This window comes from Camarhynchus parvulus, chromosome 4A (assembly GCF_901933205.1).
Source record: "Camarhynchus parvulus chromosome 4A, STF_HiC, whole genome shotgun sequence".
Taxonomy (NCBI): Eukaryota; Metazoa; Chordata; class Aves; order Passeriformes; family Thraupidae; genus Camarhynchus; species Camarhynchus parvulus.
In genome coordinates, this window is record NC_044600.1 from 17,946,193 (window position 1) to 17,965,175 (window position 18,983).

Genomic DNA, 18,983 nt, shown 5'->3' on the forward strand with positions numbered 1-18,983 from the left:
CCTGGAGACCTTTCCCTTCCTAAATTTTAAAGCCAACTCTGATTGTTACAGAGCACATGAAAGGCTAAGGATTATTTGCTGATTTGTGAGGCTGCTGTGATGATGCACAGGGCACACAGGGCACCTGGGCACTCGTGTAACAGTCCTGCCACCCACAGCTGTGGGGCAGGGGCAAACCCACTGTCAGTGTCTCACATGGGAGAATTTGTCATCCTTTCAGTCCTGCTGCAACAACAGCTTTGAATTACCCTGAACCCAGGAAGGGCTTTGCATTTGATACCAGTATTTACCTTGGCAAGACAGAGAGAATTGTGTGTCACAGGGGCTTGCAGCTTAACAGGGAGAGTATCCCCAGGGTCAAACCCTTGGGCACCCCCACAGAATCCAGAGGAAATTTTTTTTTTTTTTTTTTTTTTTTTTTTTTTTGTTTTGTGTGTTGTTTTAGTAAATAGTCTGTGTGCAGAAAGGAAACATAAAAATGCTGCTGCCCTGCTGGTGCCTCAAGGGTGTGTGTGAGTTTTGCTGTAACTCTTGTGCTGGTAATGAGAGTTTTCTGCACATTCACACAAAGGTATGTGTGAGCTGGGAAGTTCTGTTTGAGTTGAAAGGTTCTTGCTTAAGGCAGTGATTTTGCCTTGCAACCATTACAGAGCATCTCCAGCAAGGTTCCCTATTGCATGTCTGCAGAATAAACTGCTGTTGGAACAAGGGGAAAGCCCAGGGCCTCAGATTCAACCACAGTGTGTGCCCTGCTGCCCCAAAGCGCAGGCACACGGGCACTACCAGCCTGCTCTGGGCCATGCCATCTTTAGGAGTGTATCCTCTGGCCAGTGGAAATTACTAAATCCAATTTGCAACAAAAACAGCTTGGATTGCAAAATATTTCAGAAATATTTACAGGAGGTGAAATCCCAAGTTAGGAAGGGTGTTTCAGCTTTTCTCCAAGCCCAAAACTTTCATGTGGCTGCTGCTATTTTCAACAGATCCCTTCCAGCACTGACCTAACCAATCCCTGCAGGATGTGTCAGGGCCAGCAGCTTGAACTTTGTGTTCCCAACCAGCTTGGCATGACCCTGATGGGGTGAAGTGGGGATGCAGGAACCTGTGGATCTGGCAGTGCCAAGAACAGCCCCAGCCAGGGGGAGGAGTGGCAGCAGTTCAGGGTTACAGCTCCCACCATGACTCTGACAGACAATGCCATTAATTCACTGCAGATCTTGCAATAGGCCTTTAAAGAGAAGTGAGAAGATGCTCTGAAATTGTTTCTAATCCCATCTGAGATGTGCCAGAAGAAACATGTGAAGCATTATCCCAGCAGAGTTCCCTTCTGTGTCACCCAGGCTCCCTGGGGCACAGCAGAGCCTGGCAGGGCTGAGCTCAGCCCCTGGGGGCTCTGCTTACACTGGGGGGGCTGAGTAGTGCATGACAGAGTTGTAGTCTGGGGGAGGGCTGTGGCACTCCAGGCTGGGATCCATGGGGAGCAGGACAGAGTCTTCCAGGGGGAACTCCATGGTGTCCTCTTCCACCTGCATTGCTGGCTGGTACTTGACAGTCTCGTGGTCAGCCAGGATGGATTCCTTGCTCCTGCTGACAGCTCTCCTCCTGTTGGGAACAAACATGGGGATGTATCCAGCCTGTCTCTGTAACCAATGGTCAAAATGATTTCTTGAAGAAGTAAATATATAAAAATATCAATTTACCTCTGTGGCAATCTGTAAGACAATTTTGCTGACTGGATGAGGAAACTGAGGTATTTTAAATAACTTTGTGTTTTAAAAGTAGATTTAGGAGTAATTCCAGCTCTGCTGCCCTGTCCTTTCAGCTCACCACATTTCAGTGCACCACAGATCTCTTACTTGTAAAGGCACTTGTCCTGTACACACAGTAACATCCTCCCTCATTGTTCTGACACAGGTCAGTAAAAATTTGACTTTTCTGAAAGCAGATCTGAAGGCTATGACTTTTCCTGAAGCATAAAATACTGAATAATCTCTGGCAGACTCTAATTTAAACCAATACTGAAAGCAGGAGCGTGCATTGAACATACCCAGGCAGTGCAGGGCAAAATCCCTTTTATATTCCCCAGCCCTTTAACGTTCCTGACCCAGGGGCTGCTGAAGGGCAGTGCTTTGCAGCATCCCAGCTGCTTTTGTTTCCTGTCTCCCCCTGTTCCAGGTGATGGAGGGTGGGACAGAGCAATTTCCATCACATGGAGCAGCCTCAGGGTTCAGAGCAGGAGAACCCTGAGACTTGTGTCACAAGGTGACCTCGAGGAACAGCAAGGGCTGTGGAGAACTCAAAAGGTTCTTTCTGTCACAGACTGCCTTAAAAAGGATGTTCTGTCAACCTTGGTTTGCACTTCTGTGGCATAAAACCAGGACACTGAGCAGCTCCTTGGAAGAGGCCTGGGTAATTGAGGGGTGCGCTAAAGGATTCCAGGGTGAGAGTGGCCTGTGAGCTGCTGCACTTTGCTCAGGACCCTTTCACTCTGGGGAAGGAACCTCAGCCACAGCCTCATCACAGCACTGCTCAAGCCTCAGCTCAGAATGACTTGAATGTGCCTGGGAGAATTAAAAGTCAGGCAGTGCCCAAGCACTTAGTGTGTGTGCTTCATATGTGTTTAAAGTAGTATCAAGTTACATTTTAATGACCCTAAACCAAATCTGAATAGTCAACAGTTCATCAAATAATTGTAGAATTCATTACACTCATTTTATTGGCACTTGTGCAGTGCTTCCAGTCCCCAGCAGCTGCTCATTTTCTCACTGGGGTGCTTTAGGAAGAAAGCAGAGCCAGTTCCTGCTCCAGGGAACAAACCAAAGCCAGGAGCCAGACACAGCAAGTGGAGGGAGGGCAGCAAAGCCATGAATGGGAAAATATCAGATCCAGGACAGGAACTGTGTGTGTGATGTTTTCTGGATGGTACAGCAGAGAGAGCAGGTTGAATGGCCACACAGAGCTCCTTTCAGCTGGAAAGGGTAAATCTGCCCTGCTGGGTTCTGCTGCTGGGACTTTACAAGTTGTGTTCTCTTGCCTCTAAATCTGGAACCTGTCAAAAGTTTCAGGTTTCCCATAAGCTGCAGATATTGCCACTGGCTGACAGAACCACTGTCACTATATTTAAAAAAATAATTAAATAAAAAAATAATAAATTAATAAAAATAATTTTAAAAAACTGGAAAGATCCCAGGTGTTCAGAGCACTGGCTGGAGTGGAACAGTGGTTCCTGCTCTGTGCACAGGCACAGGGGCAGCCTGCAGGCTCCATCTGTGAATTACCCACAGAATGGGTGCTGATGTTCTGTACATCACCCATGAAACTCTTGTGCAGCCAGATTCAGACACAACTCCCAGCTGAGCTCTGATCAGCAGCAGTGGGACATGGGCTGGTTAATTTAGAGTCTGATTTTAGTGTGCTGGGCTGGCTTTCCATGGCAGGTTTGCACCTCCAGCTTTGGGAAGTGAGCCTGAGCTGTAGGAACCAGCCCACCACGTCTTGCATGCCTAGAATGAGCCTGGCTTCCAGGATTGCTGCAGTTTATAGAACAAAGCTGCTGTTTCTGTGCTTTCAGACCTGCACAAGGCATTGAAACCAAACCTGTGGAGTGGCAGAGCAGAAATTCTAAAATAAACAGTAACCCTGAGAACTTCAACAAAAAATGTAGCACCCTGTGCCTTCACAACTTTCACCTCATTGTCCAGAGAGAAACAGGAGTGGAAATTCCTTTTGTATCCTACAGATTTGGCAGCTGTCCATTCTCCACACACACAGTTTGTCTGCAGATAAACTTCCCTGACATGAGCCATGCAACCACAACTTGGTTTATTTATGGGATTCTCCTTTTGTTGCTCAGCTCCATTGGCTCGTGTCAGACAATTCCATGGATGCTCTGGCTTCCAATTTGCCAGGTATTTGTCACTGGAGGCAGGGAGAAGCTTGAGAGCATCAGTTTAATTTGGAAGCTTGAGAGGGGTAGTTTTAAATTATTAGCTTTAAGGCACTTACAGTATGGAGATACTGTAAGTTCCTTAAAACTAATAATTTAAAACTATCCCTCATAAGTCTTACTACAATGCACCTTTCATACTTCTATTTCTCTAAAGTATCTAGTCTTAGTTACAGAACCATCCTTTAAAACTTATTTCTAATTCTATTTCTCTCTCAACAATGTTTATCCTATTCCATAACATTTCTAAGTCAACATTTCTTATCTCAAAGTTTACATACAAGTACATGCTACATAAACCTTCTGTCAAACTTTAAAACTCTTTACAAATTCATTTCCCACAAGCATCACTTTAATTTGGCCCCCAACCTGCATTTCTCTGAGTTATTAGGGTTAAAAGGGGAATTTTCAGCCCCCTGTAGACTCCCAGCAAGTTTTCCTGTTGTGTTCCTGCCCCTGTGGGTCAGGAGTTTGGATATCTGGGAATAAATAACTCTGCCTGCTGCTGAGATCAGGCTGGGCTTTGGAGCACTCCTGAATGTCCTCCCTGCTCCAGACACTGAGCTGCAGGGCTGGGCCAGAAGGAAGTTGTGTCACTTGCTATCTAATGGCAGACCAAAATGCAATTAACTTCCACTACTATTCCTTTCATCTCAATGTATTTCCTAATTAAAGCTCTCTGTGGGGCTTTGCATTTTCCCCTTTCATGCTGCTGTCACAGACAGAGCCTGCTGTGCATATGCAGCTGCTGCTGCTGCTGGGGATGAGGCTGCTCATCCCTTTCCATCTGTCCTTGGATGTGCCCCAGCCTGGCTGTGCTCAGTGCTTGGGGCTCCAGGGTCCCCAAAAGTCCCTTCCTGGCCTGGCCCCTTGGCAGGTAAGAGCCTAAGTGAGAGATGTGGGACTCCAGGGGCTCTCCAAAATGCAGTTTGTTGTATCCAAGGTGTTACAGCAGTGCAGGGTCATGAGTGACAGAGCTGTGCCCACAGCTGTCAGCTCCAGCTGCAGGCAGGCCTGGAGACCCCTTGGTTTTGGTTACATTGCATTAAATACTTTTCTTTGCTGAGCATCTTCATACAGAAGAACCAATCTATACCTTAACTATTATCTATAGCCTATCATAACTACTCTCATTATAGCAATATATATATTTATAATTATAAATATATATAATTATAGTAATATATATAAAATAAATACTATATATAGTATTTATAGTATATATAATATATATAATAATTAGTATATATTTTATAGATATATATTATAATAATAAATACTATAATTATTACTATAATTACCATATTCATGTTATTGTTCTCAATCACTAAAAGTTAGTACACTACAGTTTAAGCTAGAAGTTGTTTTTCAGTTTTCTTGCAGTAGAAAATTCTGAGACTTTTTTGCTACTTGCCACATCATCAGGCTTATTTGCCTGTGCTATCTTGCTGCTTGGTAAAAACATCTGCTTGTTTGAGGTGGGTTAATCCTTTGCTCTAAGCCATAAAACCCATTCTAACTAACACACCCTTTGCCTCCTTGGTTATCCAGTAAGACTGGCTCAGCAATTCTTTCCTTCAATATCAAAACTTGCTTCCATCTCTATTCCTTCATCAGACTCTACATTCAAAAATCTTTCTGCTGAGCACACATATCTGTGAGACTTCCTTGTCAAACTTTCATCCTTCCCAGCAGACAGGGACCTTCTCCCTGAGCCCCCAGCAAACAGCCTCTGCCTGGAGGGGCTGCATTGGGCAGTCACACAGCTGTGCAGCTCCAGAGGTCACTGATGGGTATGGAATGGACTGATTTCATTAAAGGCTGGCCAGCCCTTGGCTCAGGGCCTCTCCTGGGCTGGCACTGCCCCCCAGGTGTTTCCTCACTGCTCTGCTCTGCCTGACCCTGCAGTGCTGTGGGAGCCCACCAGAGATAAATGGATAAATCAGTTTGGATAGATCTGCTCAGGCTGGAACTGTCCCAGCCCAGGCTCCCCGGTCAGTGTCCCCAGCATGGCCAGCACTGAGGATCAGAGGAACACCACAACATTCAGCTGGGGTTCAGCTGCCCACTGAGCCAAACCTGCCACAAATTGCTGTGACCACCCTGAGAACTCACTTTCCATGCACAAGGTGTCCTGTCTAAAGACACAGCCTGCATATTAAATGATCTTCCACAAACTTTTTAGTTTTCTGAAGGCACCAAAGTTGTTTAGAAGATAGCACAGAGGATAATCCTGCAGTAGCTTGAAGGCCTGAGTGACCTGCTGAGGCTTTTTCTTCCTACTGTACAAAACCAGAGATTTTGGAGATAGAAAAATACTGAAACCATCAAAGAGCTGGGAAACCATTAGTGGAGCTGTTTTTTTTTATGTGAGAGGGAGGCAGTTTCTGTTAATCTACACTTTGGGGTCAATGACTTGAAGGGGACTGTGGAGAAAGAAGGATGGCTGCAGGAAAATCACCCTGGGCAGGGAGGGATTCCTGCCCCAAGTGCAGCAGCTCCTCCTGCAATGCAATAAAAAACCCAGGTATTTTGCTCCCAGTAGGAAAAACTAGTGGACTTTTCTGTCCATGTAGGAAACCTGGCCATGTTCAGAGGCTGTGTTTAGGGAAAGATGAGAAATTGGGCTGATTGCTGCCAAGTAGAGCAGTTTGTCTCATGACTACCTCTCCTAATAACATGTAGGAGCTTCAGGGCTTTGTAGGAGCCTTCAAAGGTGTTTAATAAGGCTCAGAGTGTTTTTTTTTTAATTTTAATTTTTCAGCAATTAAAGAAATAAAAGGATTATTTTTTCCTTCTGGTAGCTATGACTGATTCACAGTTTGCTTTAATACATTTTCAACTGCGTGCTGTGCAGGAGGAATTTCATCTTGGGTTCCCCTCTGGCACACCAGTGCATCAGCATTCTGCTGGCAAGAGAACTCGAGGAGTTGGGCTCAGGAATTCATTGTTTGGAAGCACTTTCAAACACAAAGTGCAGGTAATAAAGTTTTCCCAGGCCAAGGCCACCCTCGTGTCCCCTCACACGTGTGGCCAGGCTGCTCAGCTGTCCCTGTCCAGAAGCAGTGGGATGGAAAACACTGCAGTCAAATCCACAGCCTCTCACAATTCCCCTTCCAGTCCTTGCTGCTGTAAGCACAGAGAATAATCCTTGGAAAAAAGTGCTTTACATAACTCCTGAGTAGCTACTCACTCCAAGTTCTGGTTTGGAGACCTGAGGTCAGGTAACAGTGCAAGGTGCTGTGTGGCACAACAATAAATGTATTTATTATTTCTGAGCTCCGTTCTGCCCTGGAGCAAACATGTTCCCATGCTTTGTTTCTGTGAGAAGGTGGGAAAGGATTCCAGCCCAATCCTGGCTGTATTTTTGTTGTGTTCTGTGTGTTTGGACATGAATGTCTGCTGTTGCTGAGCAAAGTCCCTCATTTCAGTGTAGCTGCCTTGCCTTGGGCCCAGCTGGTTTTGGCAAAGGCAGAGCTGGGCTGTGGGTGCAGCATCCAGAGCCCAGAGAGGATCAGCTGAGCCTCAGCTGAGCTCGTGGGGCTGGGCCAGAACCAGAGCAGGGATTTCTGAGCAGCACAGGATGATTGGGTTTGGGGGAAAAGGGGAAGAGCTGGGGGAGGACAACTGAGCACATACCAAACATTTTGTCATCTTAAACAATAACTTGATTCTAGAATCTCTGGAGGATTTTAAAGCAGTGCTTGGCAGTAGCCTGATAATATTATGAGCTGGAAGCTGACACCAGAGTCAGCCCATCATTAAATCCCCTGTGCTCCCTGTGCTTCCCTGAATGCTGATTCCAGTGTTGTTATCCCAGCCAATCTTTCCATCTCTCACTGCAGCTACTGCTGTGACTTTCTACTTCAGCAGCATAAACCACTCAGAACTTTCCTGCTCTAAAAGGAAAAGCTCAGACTTGCTTAGTGCAGCCTAACAGTGAGCCCAGGCCCAGAGTATCAGATTCATCCTCACTAAATTCTTGACACTGACACTCCATGGTGTGTGCTGTTGGCAAATTTTAAACTCAACAGAGGAATGAATGCAGGATAAATAAACAGTGAGATTTTGGCAAAAATAGTAAATGCAGCCACCCTGGTTTAGAAAACATGCTAAGCCTTTGAACAGTTTTGTTTTAGAAAAGAAAGACTTTGAAAAGGATCCAGGGTAAATGTTTTTGATAGAGAGAGATACACCATTAACAAGGGTGACTTTATCTCCCCTGTTAAACCCACACCCCCTTCTGACCTCTCTAGATTGTTCCACAGGCTTTGAGCCTTGTTTGGCCACTTGGCAGTGCAGGAGCACCCAGGGGTGTCCTGTCCTCAAACCAGAGGGCTTTGGGGTGCTCTGCACTGTTGGAGCTGCTCTTTGTGCCAAGGAGGGTCTGCAAGACTCAAAAATAAAAAAAAGACAGCTGACAAAAAATCTTCCTCAGCTGGAGCTCAGACTCAGGGAAGGATGTGGCAGCTCTGTGGGTGCTGTGGCAGCAGGAGAACAGCACAGCTTCTGGCAGGCTCTGCTGGGATGGTCTGCAGGGTCTGCTGGCACAGAAGGGCTCAGGAACCTCGAGCTGGATGGAATCCCCGTGGCAGGGTTGAGTGGAAGTGGGGAGAGCCCAGTGGTGGGGCCAGGCAGGGATTCACTGCCCCCACAGAGCCTCCCCTCCACTCCAGTGGCCCTGCTGGCAGTTCAGAAGGTTTTCCTGGAAATCTCTAAAGAACAGGCTGCTATGGGGTTTTTGTGTTTCCACATCTGGCTGGGTGCTGACTTCTCAGATTTTCAGGAGAAAGCCCAGAAAGGGCAGAGGGGGAACCTTCCTCTGCCAACTCTTTGTCCAAACAGGAGAAATGCAACAGGGAAAAGCTGTCAGGGGTGGGTGGCAGGAATCCTCAGAGGGATAAATGCCACCAGGGAGGCTGCTGGATTTGTGTCAGTGTGACATCATGCAGGAAAGAGGTGAATCAGCCCAGGTGAAGCATCACAGTAATGCAGCTCTTGGCATTTCAGCTCCTGTTTTAGAGCTGCTGCCATTTGGTCTCCATAGCAATGGATTGTGCTGGCAGGAATGCTCTGGGTGTGTGCAGGGGATAAAAACATGGAAATGGATCAGGATCTCTGCTAATCCCACCAGGTCCAGCCCTTGGACACTGCTACAGAGAAAATAATGCTGGGCAACCACATTCCTGAGGCCACACTGCCTTCCAGCACAATCCACAGCATCCTAATGCTCCTGTTAGTGTTGTCCACTTTTCCTTAGGAAATCTCCCTTTTCCTTCTTTCTCCCTTTTCCTCCTCTTCTTTTTCCTTTTCCTCCTCTCCTTCTCCCTTTTCCTCCTCTCCTGCCCTCAAACATCAGGGAATTTATGCTTCCAAAGCATCAAAAGACAAGGCAAGCCCTTTCCATCTGCTTTTCTCTCTGAGTGAGAGTCACCTCCAGAACTGCCCCACTCTGACCATGCCCTCTCCTGGGAACTCTCCCAGAATATCCACAAGTGCACCAGGCTTCTTCTCATCCCTCAATTTAATGCAGAAAATGGGTGACTTGGTGTAGAACAAGCAATAACAATTTATCTGCTCTGCTGGGAAAGGTCATGGAGTTCCTCAGTACACAGAAGACTCATACAAAGCTCAGTAGATTTCAGAGAAAACTCTAGGCAAGTAGTAATTAGCTTAATTAACTGAATAGACAAGGAATTCCTTGCTACATAATAATATATTTTTTAATATTTTGGGCATCTATTCTTTGAAATTCCACATGTTGACATTTGAATCAGTAAAATGGGAAACTGTTGTTAGGAAGGTGGAGAAGTTTTTCACTACTAGGTCACCTCTGCCTGTGTGTTTGTTACTGAAATACAAAGATCTGTGAGCAAAAAGCTAAAAATCTGCTTTTAATCTTCTGTATTGTACTATGTGTGGATAAACAAACAGCAGACCCTGTCCCAGCCTCTGTTTGTAAACCAGGTGTGAACAACACTACCCAGGTGTTACAGGGGTGGTGGGATTTAGGGAATTCTCTGCAGCTCTGTCTCAGAGTGGTGATGAAGCAAGTGCAGCAGTCAGGGCTCTGGTGAAGGACTGCTCTTTGCTATGTACAATCATTTTAAGTTTACTCACATCCCATGAGCTGCAAAGATGCCACTCCTTCTGTCTGACTTCAATATACACACTGGTATAATTACAAATGTCAGCTTTTGCATTATTGAATCAAGTTCTTCAAACTCTGCTCCATCACTAAGAGAAAACACTGGGGAGGCAGTGAACAAACACCTAAATTTGACCTCTACATTCTCATTTTGTCCTCCCATCATCTCCCATTTGCAGAATCTACTGCCCCTTGATCTTAAAACACATCACCAAGGTTTTCTGCTTATGGGGCTGAAATTCAGAGTTCATCTCCTCTTAGCTTGCCTGGGTATCCAGAGGTTTCCTCTTGGCAGCAGAAACAAAACTGTACATTTCAAAAGCATTTCTCTGAAAGGAAGAACTGTCTGAAAAAGAAATCCCCCAGAGTACTCACGCCAGAGCCATGATCCCATAGGGCCAGGAACGGATTTCCAACCTCTTGGGGCTTTTTATCTCCGCTGAGGTCAGCACCATCCCACTGTCAGACTCCTGAGGAGCAAAAGGAAGGGAACATCAGGGACATCTGAACCTGGGACTGCTGCAGGAGCCACCAATCCTTCAGGATGTTCTTTTATCAAGGCCTGTGTTATCAGTTTTTATCCAAGTGTTCCTGATAATGCTGCTCTGGAGCCTGGGAATGTTTCCCTGGCTTTTATGACATTAAAGGTTTTGATCTGCATTTCCAAAGAGCACCCTTAAAATGAACATATCAAAAAATAATTTGACATTTTCAAATTTGAAACTGATATTAAGCATGACATATGGGCACCATGTACGTAGGATAGCTGAGATATGAATAGACTGAGATTCATAAAGGATATATCCAATAATTCTGGCTGGGCTCCTCCAAGGAAAAGCTCCTTAAATACCCACTGGAAATACACAATTAGAAACACTGGGATTTGAAGGAAGTGGAAGTTCAGCAGCATTTTGTAAATGCAAGTGCTTTGTAAAGATGGATGGCCCTGGCTTTTATGGATATTTTTATGAGCTGTCCAACAAAACTGTCTGGATTCAAGTTGGGGTTGTGTTCTGCTGCACCTAAAGCTGAGTCTTGAGGCTGCAGTTAAACTTTGTGCTAAGATTATACAAGTACACAGGCATCACAGTCCTCATTTTAAGTTATTTAATAACATTAAATGCTCTGGGTGTTTCATTGCATTTGAAGTATTTTGTGATGCTGGAAAGTTGCACATCTGTACATTTGTCAAAACCAAGACAGCAAAAGCCCTCAACATAGAAGAGAAACTCTACTTAGTCTTATTTTACCAGTCAAACTGATCAAGATATAAAAAATAATCTCATCAAACCATAAATAACAAGAAAAAGCCTTTTTATACATGCTCTGGTCATCTGTCAGTTGTTAATAAGATCAGTTTATAAGTGAGTTTATGAAGTATAAAGTGAAATCCTGAATGAATGAGGTCTGTCAAACCCTCAGTAAAACCCAGCTTGTCTCTGGATTTTATCTTGACTGTTTCCCCTTCAAACACGTGGTCTAGGAACAGTTTATCTGGGGGCTGCTCTGCATTTTGCTTACACCTCTCTGCTAAAAGAATCTCCACAGAGATTGCAGATAATTGCACAATGGCAGGAAGGTGTGGTGGAGCACTTGGAGAGCTCAGGCAGCTCTTTGAAATAATGACCTAATGACTATTCAGGGTTGATAATGAAGAAAACTTCAATAACCAAAGTACACTTACTTTGTCCAAAAGCAGCTCACACACTGATTTGGATTTAAAAGACCCTTGTTGAAACATCACATTTATTTCTGATCTCCTGATGTATTATCACCCTTTTTGGAAACTTTTCCCCCCCATGTAAAGGTTTATTAGAAAATGAATAGGGAGCTCTTAGGCAGGTGCTCAATGCTCCTGCTGGCAGCAGTAATCTCTTGAGACTGCATTGATCTAGCAAATGTCTTTGTGTGATTCACAGGGACAGATTTTTTCCTGCAAGAGGGAAGATGCAGGAGCCAGGGAGATTTCTAAGCCTGCTAATCCCTGAGATGCATTGATAAAGAGGCAGAAATTCCATCTGGGAAAATACAAGGCAATAATGGGCCTCAGTTTGTGCTCAGCAGAGAACAAATGACAAATAGGCTGTGTTGGGCAAGGACATGAAATATTTCCAGGACAAGCTGGAGCTGCAGACTTGAGCCTTCCCAAGGGAGCTGCTCTGAGGAATGGCTCTGTCCAAGAGGGACCCTCAGCTGGAGCTTTCCTTTGCTGCTCCTCCTGTGCCAGGAGGCTTCCTGAGGGATCCAGGCTTTCTCCCTAAACTTTGATCCCCCTGGAGCATCTGTGCATTGCAGAAATGTCCCTGTCCTCCTTAGGGACACAGAAGGTGCCAGTGAGGCAGCAGGTGGGCACAGCACATGGAGCTGCAGCCAGGGGCTGCCTGGACCACAGAGGGAATTCAGGAGTTGTTCTCAGGGATTTTTTAAAACAAGAAAATCCCACCCATAACTTCAGAGGAAGCCAACAAGCAGAACCCTCATTCTGGAACAAAACAAGCCTTTGTTTTCCCCTGGAGCAAAATTGAACCCTTTAACATTCTCCCACCCTGCAATGGCATTAAACTGGCAATAAATACATTCACTTGCAGTGAGGAAAATCCAGGGTTAAAGCTCTTTGTGTGAATCAAGACCAGGATCTTCAATCCTGTTCTTGTCTACCCAGAACTGAACACCTTCACCCCCACCAAGTGATTGGCTGTCTTGGCCAGCCAGAATGTGTTCTGGACACATTTCCCTCCAAGAACTTCATTTCAATGAGCTGCCACTTTCTTATGGCGGAAAAACATCTTGAAATATGTCATATAAAGCCCCTTAGCCTGATCAAAGCCAGGGCTATCACATGTGAGCTTCTCTTTAAATTATTTGTTAAGAGAAATGCAGGTCCCTCTTTGTTGTCACACAGCTCTGGGTGTGAGGTGCCAGAGCCAAATCTTCTGCCTGATTTAAAGTTCTCTCCTACCAAATGATTCCAGAAGCTCTAATGAGAGTTTCTTGTGCTGCTGATGAGTGATCTGTGAACCTGCTGGGGAAGGATGCAGTCACCTCTCTTACCTCATGCATCACTTTCTCCTTTTCCACTGGCACCTCATCAAAAGTCTTCACACTCAGGGGTCTCTTCTTGCTGTTGTTTCTGAAAGCAGGAAAGTCAAGGGCTCAGCACAAAGCCCAGGCAGATTCTGCACCCGTTGCAGCTCAGTTTCCTCCTCACACAGCCCAGTTTCCTGGACCACTTCTCTTTTGTCACCTCTTGTGTCTAATATCCAACACCCTGACAAACCTGTCTGGTTCCTTCACCAGCCATACCAAGGGAGGGCACCAGACAGTGAAATGTTTCTTTCCCCCCCTGTATCTGCTTTTCTCACCCAGTTTCTACTGCACTCCAGCGATTCACTCCATTGTTCAAGTTTTCTTCCACAGGGCAGGTTTTGGAGTTGGATTCTCCATCAGGACACAAGGTGATGTTCAGTGGAATGTAGTCTTTGCCATCCTGTGAAATTAAAAACAGAAAAGACCACAAAGCTGGTAAAGTTCATTTTGTGCTGCATCTCAGATGTGAGAGGTTATTGTATCCTACAGAGCTTTGTGATGAGAAAGGACTCAATGGTGTTTTAACTTAACTGTGATGTTTGTTCAAGGTGAATATCATGTTCCTCACACTCTGTGGAAGTTATGGAAGTAGAATGCACACTTCATCCCAGAATGACTGTGCAGGAGGCTTTGTGAGGGAACTGGGGCACTTTAGGAACCCTGTGATGTGGGATGGCTGAACGTGGGCTGGAAGATTCCAGTCCAGGTCAGAAGCAATGGCCCATGAACTGCTTGGTTTTGTTCAGCTTCAGGAGCATGGGAAGAGCCGGGCCTTAAAATGGGAGCCTGAAAGGATTGAATTTCTTGTCCTTCCCAGGAACTGCTGCTGCACATGGTAATGAGCTCTGCATTGTCATTACCCCCCTGCAGCAATCCTCAGGAATGACTCTGCCTTCAGCTCCTGAAACTATTTGTCCAAATTTCCCTGTGCTTCTTTTTGTTTTTAATTTTGAGAAGCAGTTAAGTGCCCTATTCCCTTATCATGGTTTTTATGTCTCCTCAATTTACTTTGGTTATAGAATCAAACTCACAAGCTCTTCATATTGCAGACTGGGCCCTCTTCAACTCAGCTCCACTAAATTTGTTTACAAACAGGAAGGAGCTGGAGGAGAGTATTTGATTTCTTCTTCAATTAAATTGACAATTGCATAACTGATCTGGTTGTTTTTACTGAAGAAGAAAACAACTGGTTTAACTATTATGAAATTAATCATTATATACCTGACTTTCTGTGCTTTAAGCTGCATAATTGCAAAGCTCCCAAGAGCACTGGTGAACATAAACTTGGAAATGAGAGACAAAGTTCAGGAGGTGAAGAAAATCAGAAATGAAGTTAACATCTGAGTAGTTAACATCGTCTTTACTCATCCCAGCAGGGATTTTCCTACTGAGCTGTGCTAGGAGATGAAATCTCATACTGGTGTTTAATAACCTTGCCCGTGCACACCCCAAATCCACATTTCTTGCAGAGGGGTGGCCCTGCTGTACCTGCTGCACGTTGGCCTGCAGGAGATCCCCCAGGCGCTCCACCAGCTCGGTGAACGTCGGCCTCTCCGTGGGCACCCCGTGCCAGCAGTCCAGCATGGTCTGGTAGCTGCAGGAAAAACAGGGATTAGGAATGGGAAAGGATGGCAGCTTTGCTTCCAAACTCTTCCATTCCACTGCTGCTTGGTTTGGTGGGTCTTTGGGTTGAGAGAGGTTCAGATCTCCACATGCTGAAATTCTGGTTTAGTTTCCATGTGGGATGCTTTTTGCTTCCATGTCCCTGCCTCAGCTGAGCCTGAAGGATTTTGGTTTTCACCTAACTTAGAGTCTGGCCCTGCTGATACTGCTGAAGTAAGTCCTGCTTATGGCTACTGGGTTTCTGTCACAGAATCTGAAGTCTGAGCTCCAGGAACTACAGCTGACATGGGGCATCTGATCTTCTTCTTGTTGGCAAAGGTCAGGCTGACTTGGGCTGTCCTTAGCATTAGTCTGTGCTGTCAGACACCCAAAATATACTCAATCACAGCTTTACTGAACATAAAATACCCAGCTGTGTTCTCCTCCCCCTCCCCACTGCCACACAATCCCTTTTGTGAGGTGTACAGCTCCCAGCAGCTCCCAGCAGCTCTTACACTTCAGGGGTGGAATATTCTGGAGATCTCATCCGGGTCCCCTCCTTGAGCCGCCGGCAGAAATCCTCATCTATCTGCACCCCAGGGTATGGAGAGGCACCTGGGGGGAGAAATGACAGGGCTTCAGCGTGGCACAGTCTGTGTCCCAGCCCAGGAGATCTCTGCTGAGCATTTGATGTCACCCAGAGGCTGGCAGTAACAGGAGCTCAAGTGAAGAAGGAGTTGCAGTCACTCACAATCTACAGTTTCTGTTTGGAAACCTGCCACAGACTCACTCTGTCCCTTCAGAGATTTCAGTCATGGTGTCTCCTCTGCTTTTGTGATACAGTCAGGACCACTCCAAGGTAAAAAATAGGGCAGAGGAGAAATAAACTTTATTGGTTTAACACGAAAGTATCTCTTGGTCAGTGGTAGAAAAGTTCCAGCTCATTCAATGGGTTCCTTGGTGCTTTCCAAACTGCTACCCTGCCAGTATCCTGCCCTGAGAGGATACACACAGAGTGAGTAGTTCCTGCTCATCCTTCATTGCCTCAGAGCCCCTGTGAGCAGGTGCAGAGGGGGCTGTGGGCACCTGGCCCCTGCCAAGGACCACAAGAACCTTGGTTCAGTCCCATGAGTGGAATTGCTCCTCTCCTGGTTCACCAGCTACTGGATATGCATTATCCTCCAGGGAAGGCTCCCTTGATAGTGACCTTCCAGCCTTTCAGCCTTGTTTTCTTTCCTGACTCTGTTCACTGCTGTTTACCTTGAGTGCCACTCAAGTGTTGGCTGAACCCTGGCAGGACAGCTCATGGCAACTGGAATTGTTTTGTGGAGGTTGAATGCTGTGAAGGAGCTTTGTGTTAACTCCCACAAAAGTTTGGGAGAGTGCTTTGGCATCTGAGTAATCCAGAGCTCACAGGTAGAATTCAGAAGAAGTGTAAGCTGAGATTTAAAATGCTGCTGAACCTACAGTGGATAAAACGAAAAGATTTGTAACTTCCCTCTCTTTCTCCCCACTAAGCCAATGCTTCCTGTGCAGCACAACCCTTGTCTTGGACATTGTGGCATCCTGGAGGCTGGATGATAAATTTGGAAACAATTTCATCAAGTCCTAACATGGGAGATTGAATGGAATCTGTATCCAGCCCTGGAGGAATCTGTGTATGATTTACTGGCTATAACATTCCTGCATATTTCCTGCAAACACCATCATGTGCTGTGCACTTGGGGGCACAAGGAGAACAACAGCAGAAATCTTTTGGATAAAGCGTTGAAGAAGGGGCCAAAATGTGGCTGCTCCAGGATTGTTCTACTCTGTGAACCTGACTGCTCAGTGGGCAGAGCCTGCACTGGGGAGCTGAGAGCCCAGCACTGCCTGAGCAGGAATCTCAGCTCAAATGGGCTCCCAGGACATCCAGAGCCCAGGGATGCTTATCCACAGCACTCCTGAATTCCCTGGATGTGCAGGTACCAGGGCACAGGACTGACAGTGTTTCCTGGAGTTATGTAAGCTGGAGAGAGGCAGCACCACCATTTCTGCTTTTATACCCAGACTTTCCTCCCCAGTCTTGCCTTTGGCCTGTCATTATGCTCAGAATAACCTGGGAATTAACTGCTCATCTCATGGATGGAGAATCCCACTTGTTCCCACAATCTGAGCTCTCTCTCTTTGGTTTCATCACAGATCAGATCAACTGCAAGATGCTGGTGAGAGCAAATACAGGGAAGGCAAAAGATAACAATGATAGGACAAGGAGTACTGGGACAAACTGAAAGGAGGGACATTTAGGTTAAATGTTAGGATGAAATCTTTTACTGGGGGTTGCCCAGGGAGGTTGTGGATGCCCCAACCCTGGCAGTGTTCCAAACCAGGTTGGATAAAGCCTTGAGCAGCTTGGTTTAGCAGGAGGTGTCCTGCCCATGGCAGGAGGAGTTGGGACTAGATCATCTTGAAGATCCATTCCAACCCCTGAACATTCCATGAGTCTGTGATTAATTTTTGACTGCAGGATCTTTTGGTAATTTATATTTTGGCCAGTGCTGGCCTCCTACCAGCTGGAGGCAGCTCAGACCATAAAAGCAAGGAACTCTCCCTTTCCCACTTCCACTCAGCACTGTCTTTATCTGGACTATGGGATCAGTCTGATAACTTGGATTTGGAATGCTGAGACAGCTTGGGAGAAATGTAGGCTGGAACATATGGTGTAAGGCCTACACATGATGTTTTCCTTAGGGGAAATCTCCTTCAAAATGCTCAAAGATGTGGCATGCATTGGATATGGGAGCCCTCTTTTGATCTTGGTTTTATTTTAGTGGGATAATGAGATGCTGATGTTACTACCAGGCACTGCTTGTTTACATAATTATCTCTGATTGCTTTTGGAGCAGTGCACATTGAAATTCCAGGAGACACTGACATTCTGTACCATTAGTGATTTCAGGATGTGTTAAACACTGCTGGCACCACCTGACACGAGGTGTGCTGACCCCACTGGAATGATTTAAAGCTCATTGCAAACTCAGCCCCAGATGGAAATTAATATTCCCTCAAGTCCTGATTTCCCTCTGTATCACCAAAGCAGATCCAGCCTTTCTGCAGGCAGCCTATTGTCCTTCACAACACAAACTACACTCTGCATTTTCCCAATCAGTATTTTTCCCTTTTTTAGAGGGTGCTCAGCCTGTGGGACACAGTGAGAGCAGCAGCTGTAAATGGGAGCCAAAACACACCCTGTGGCAACGACAAATAACTTCCATCTCATGGCTCTCAATGATCTGTAAAACTTTTATATGACAGAATTCAATCAGTGACACAAATCCTTAATTAAATATTTATCATTTGAGCTGCAGATGTGAGCAGTGCCAAACCACAGGCATGCCTGGATGAGCTGGATGAAAAACCCTCTCAGAGAAAATGACTGGTTTTGAGCCTGTGCCACCAAGTGAGAAAGCAGTTTGTGCTCTACGTCACAGGCAGGGCAGGGGCTGCTGCACGGGTGGCAGCCCCTGGAGCCATCTGGGAGGTGCCAAATTCAGAAGGGGACAGTGCCAAGAAAGGGGCTAAAAGAACCCAGATAACATGTTGTTTTTTTTTTTTTTTAATAGATTAAAATAGAGGTGAATTTCACTGACTGGATTTTAATTTGTATTAGTGTTCAGTATTAAAGGCCATCTGTTAAATTCTGTCAGGAGCTTTGGGAGTGATACAAAGTTTGTTTCTGTAGTGCCCCTTGGATTCATCAGCATTCCATCCCTTTGGTTCCCAGTGGAGAGCCTGTCCCTGAGTGTGTCTCTGGATGCCGATGCTAAAGCATCTTCCTGAATAATCTGATAAAACCAGGGCACTCCTGGAGCTTTGCCTTTCTGTGCTGCTGCTACACCTGCAGTAGGTGATGCTGTTACAGAGCCACAGAGGGCTCACCCCAAAATAACAACACCCAAAACCCAGGGCTGAGCCCCAGGGAAAGCAGCAGCTGCCACTTGTTTCAACCACTCAAGTGTGAACTTTCTGCTTGGTGTGCAGATGTGGAGCAGGGAAAGTCCAAATCAAAGACTTGGACTGAGAGCAGGTTATGATTTTGCAGCCAGCCCTAAGTAAAGATTAGGATAGAAACAGCTCCAGACTTTGCATTTTCACTTGGCATCTTGAGCCCAATCATTAATTTCAACTGATCCATGAACTAAAGATAGAAGGAGATTAGAG

General features: G+C 45.8%; 1 protein-coding gene across 1 annotated transcript in view; it reads right to left on the reverse strand.

Annotated features, from left to right (window-relative positions):
- Positions 1-394: 394 nt before the first annotated feature.
- LOC115914822 (vascular endothelial growth factor receptor kdr-like) overlaps positions 395-18,983 on the reverse strand; it is a 123,327-nt gene continuing 104,738 nt past the window's right edge. The window contains exons 25-30 of the mRNA XM_030967602.1: positions 15,299-15,398; positions 14,670-14,775; positions 13,457-13,581; positions 13,146-13,224; positions 10,470-10,564; positions 395-1,602 (exon numbers count right to left, since the gene is read on the reverse strand). Coding sequence (XP_030823462.1) covers positions 1,398-1,602; positions 10,470-10,564; positions 13,146-13,224; positions 13,457-13,581; positions 14,670-14,775; positions 15,299-15,398 — 710 coding nt within the window. The 3' untranslated portion in view covers positions 395-1,397. The remainder of the gene's footprint in view (positions 1,603-10,469; positions 10,565-13,145; positions 13,225-13,456; positions 13,582-14,669; positions 14,776-15,298; positions 15,399-18,983) is intronic.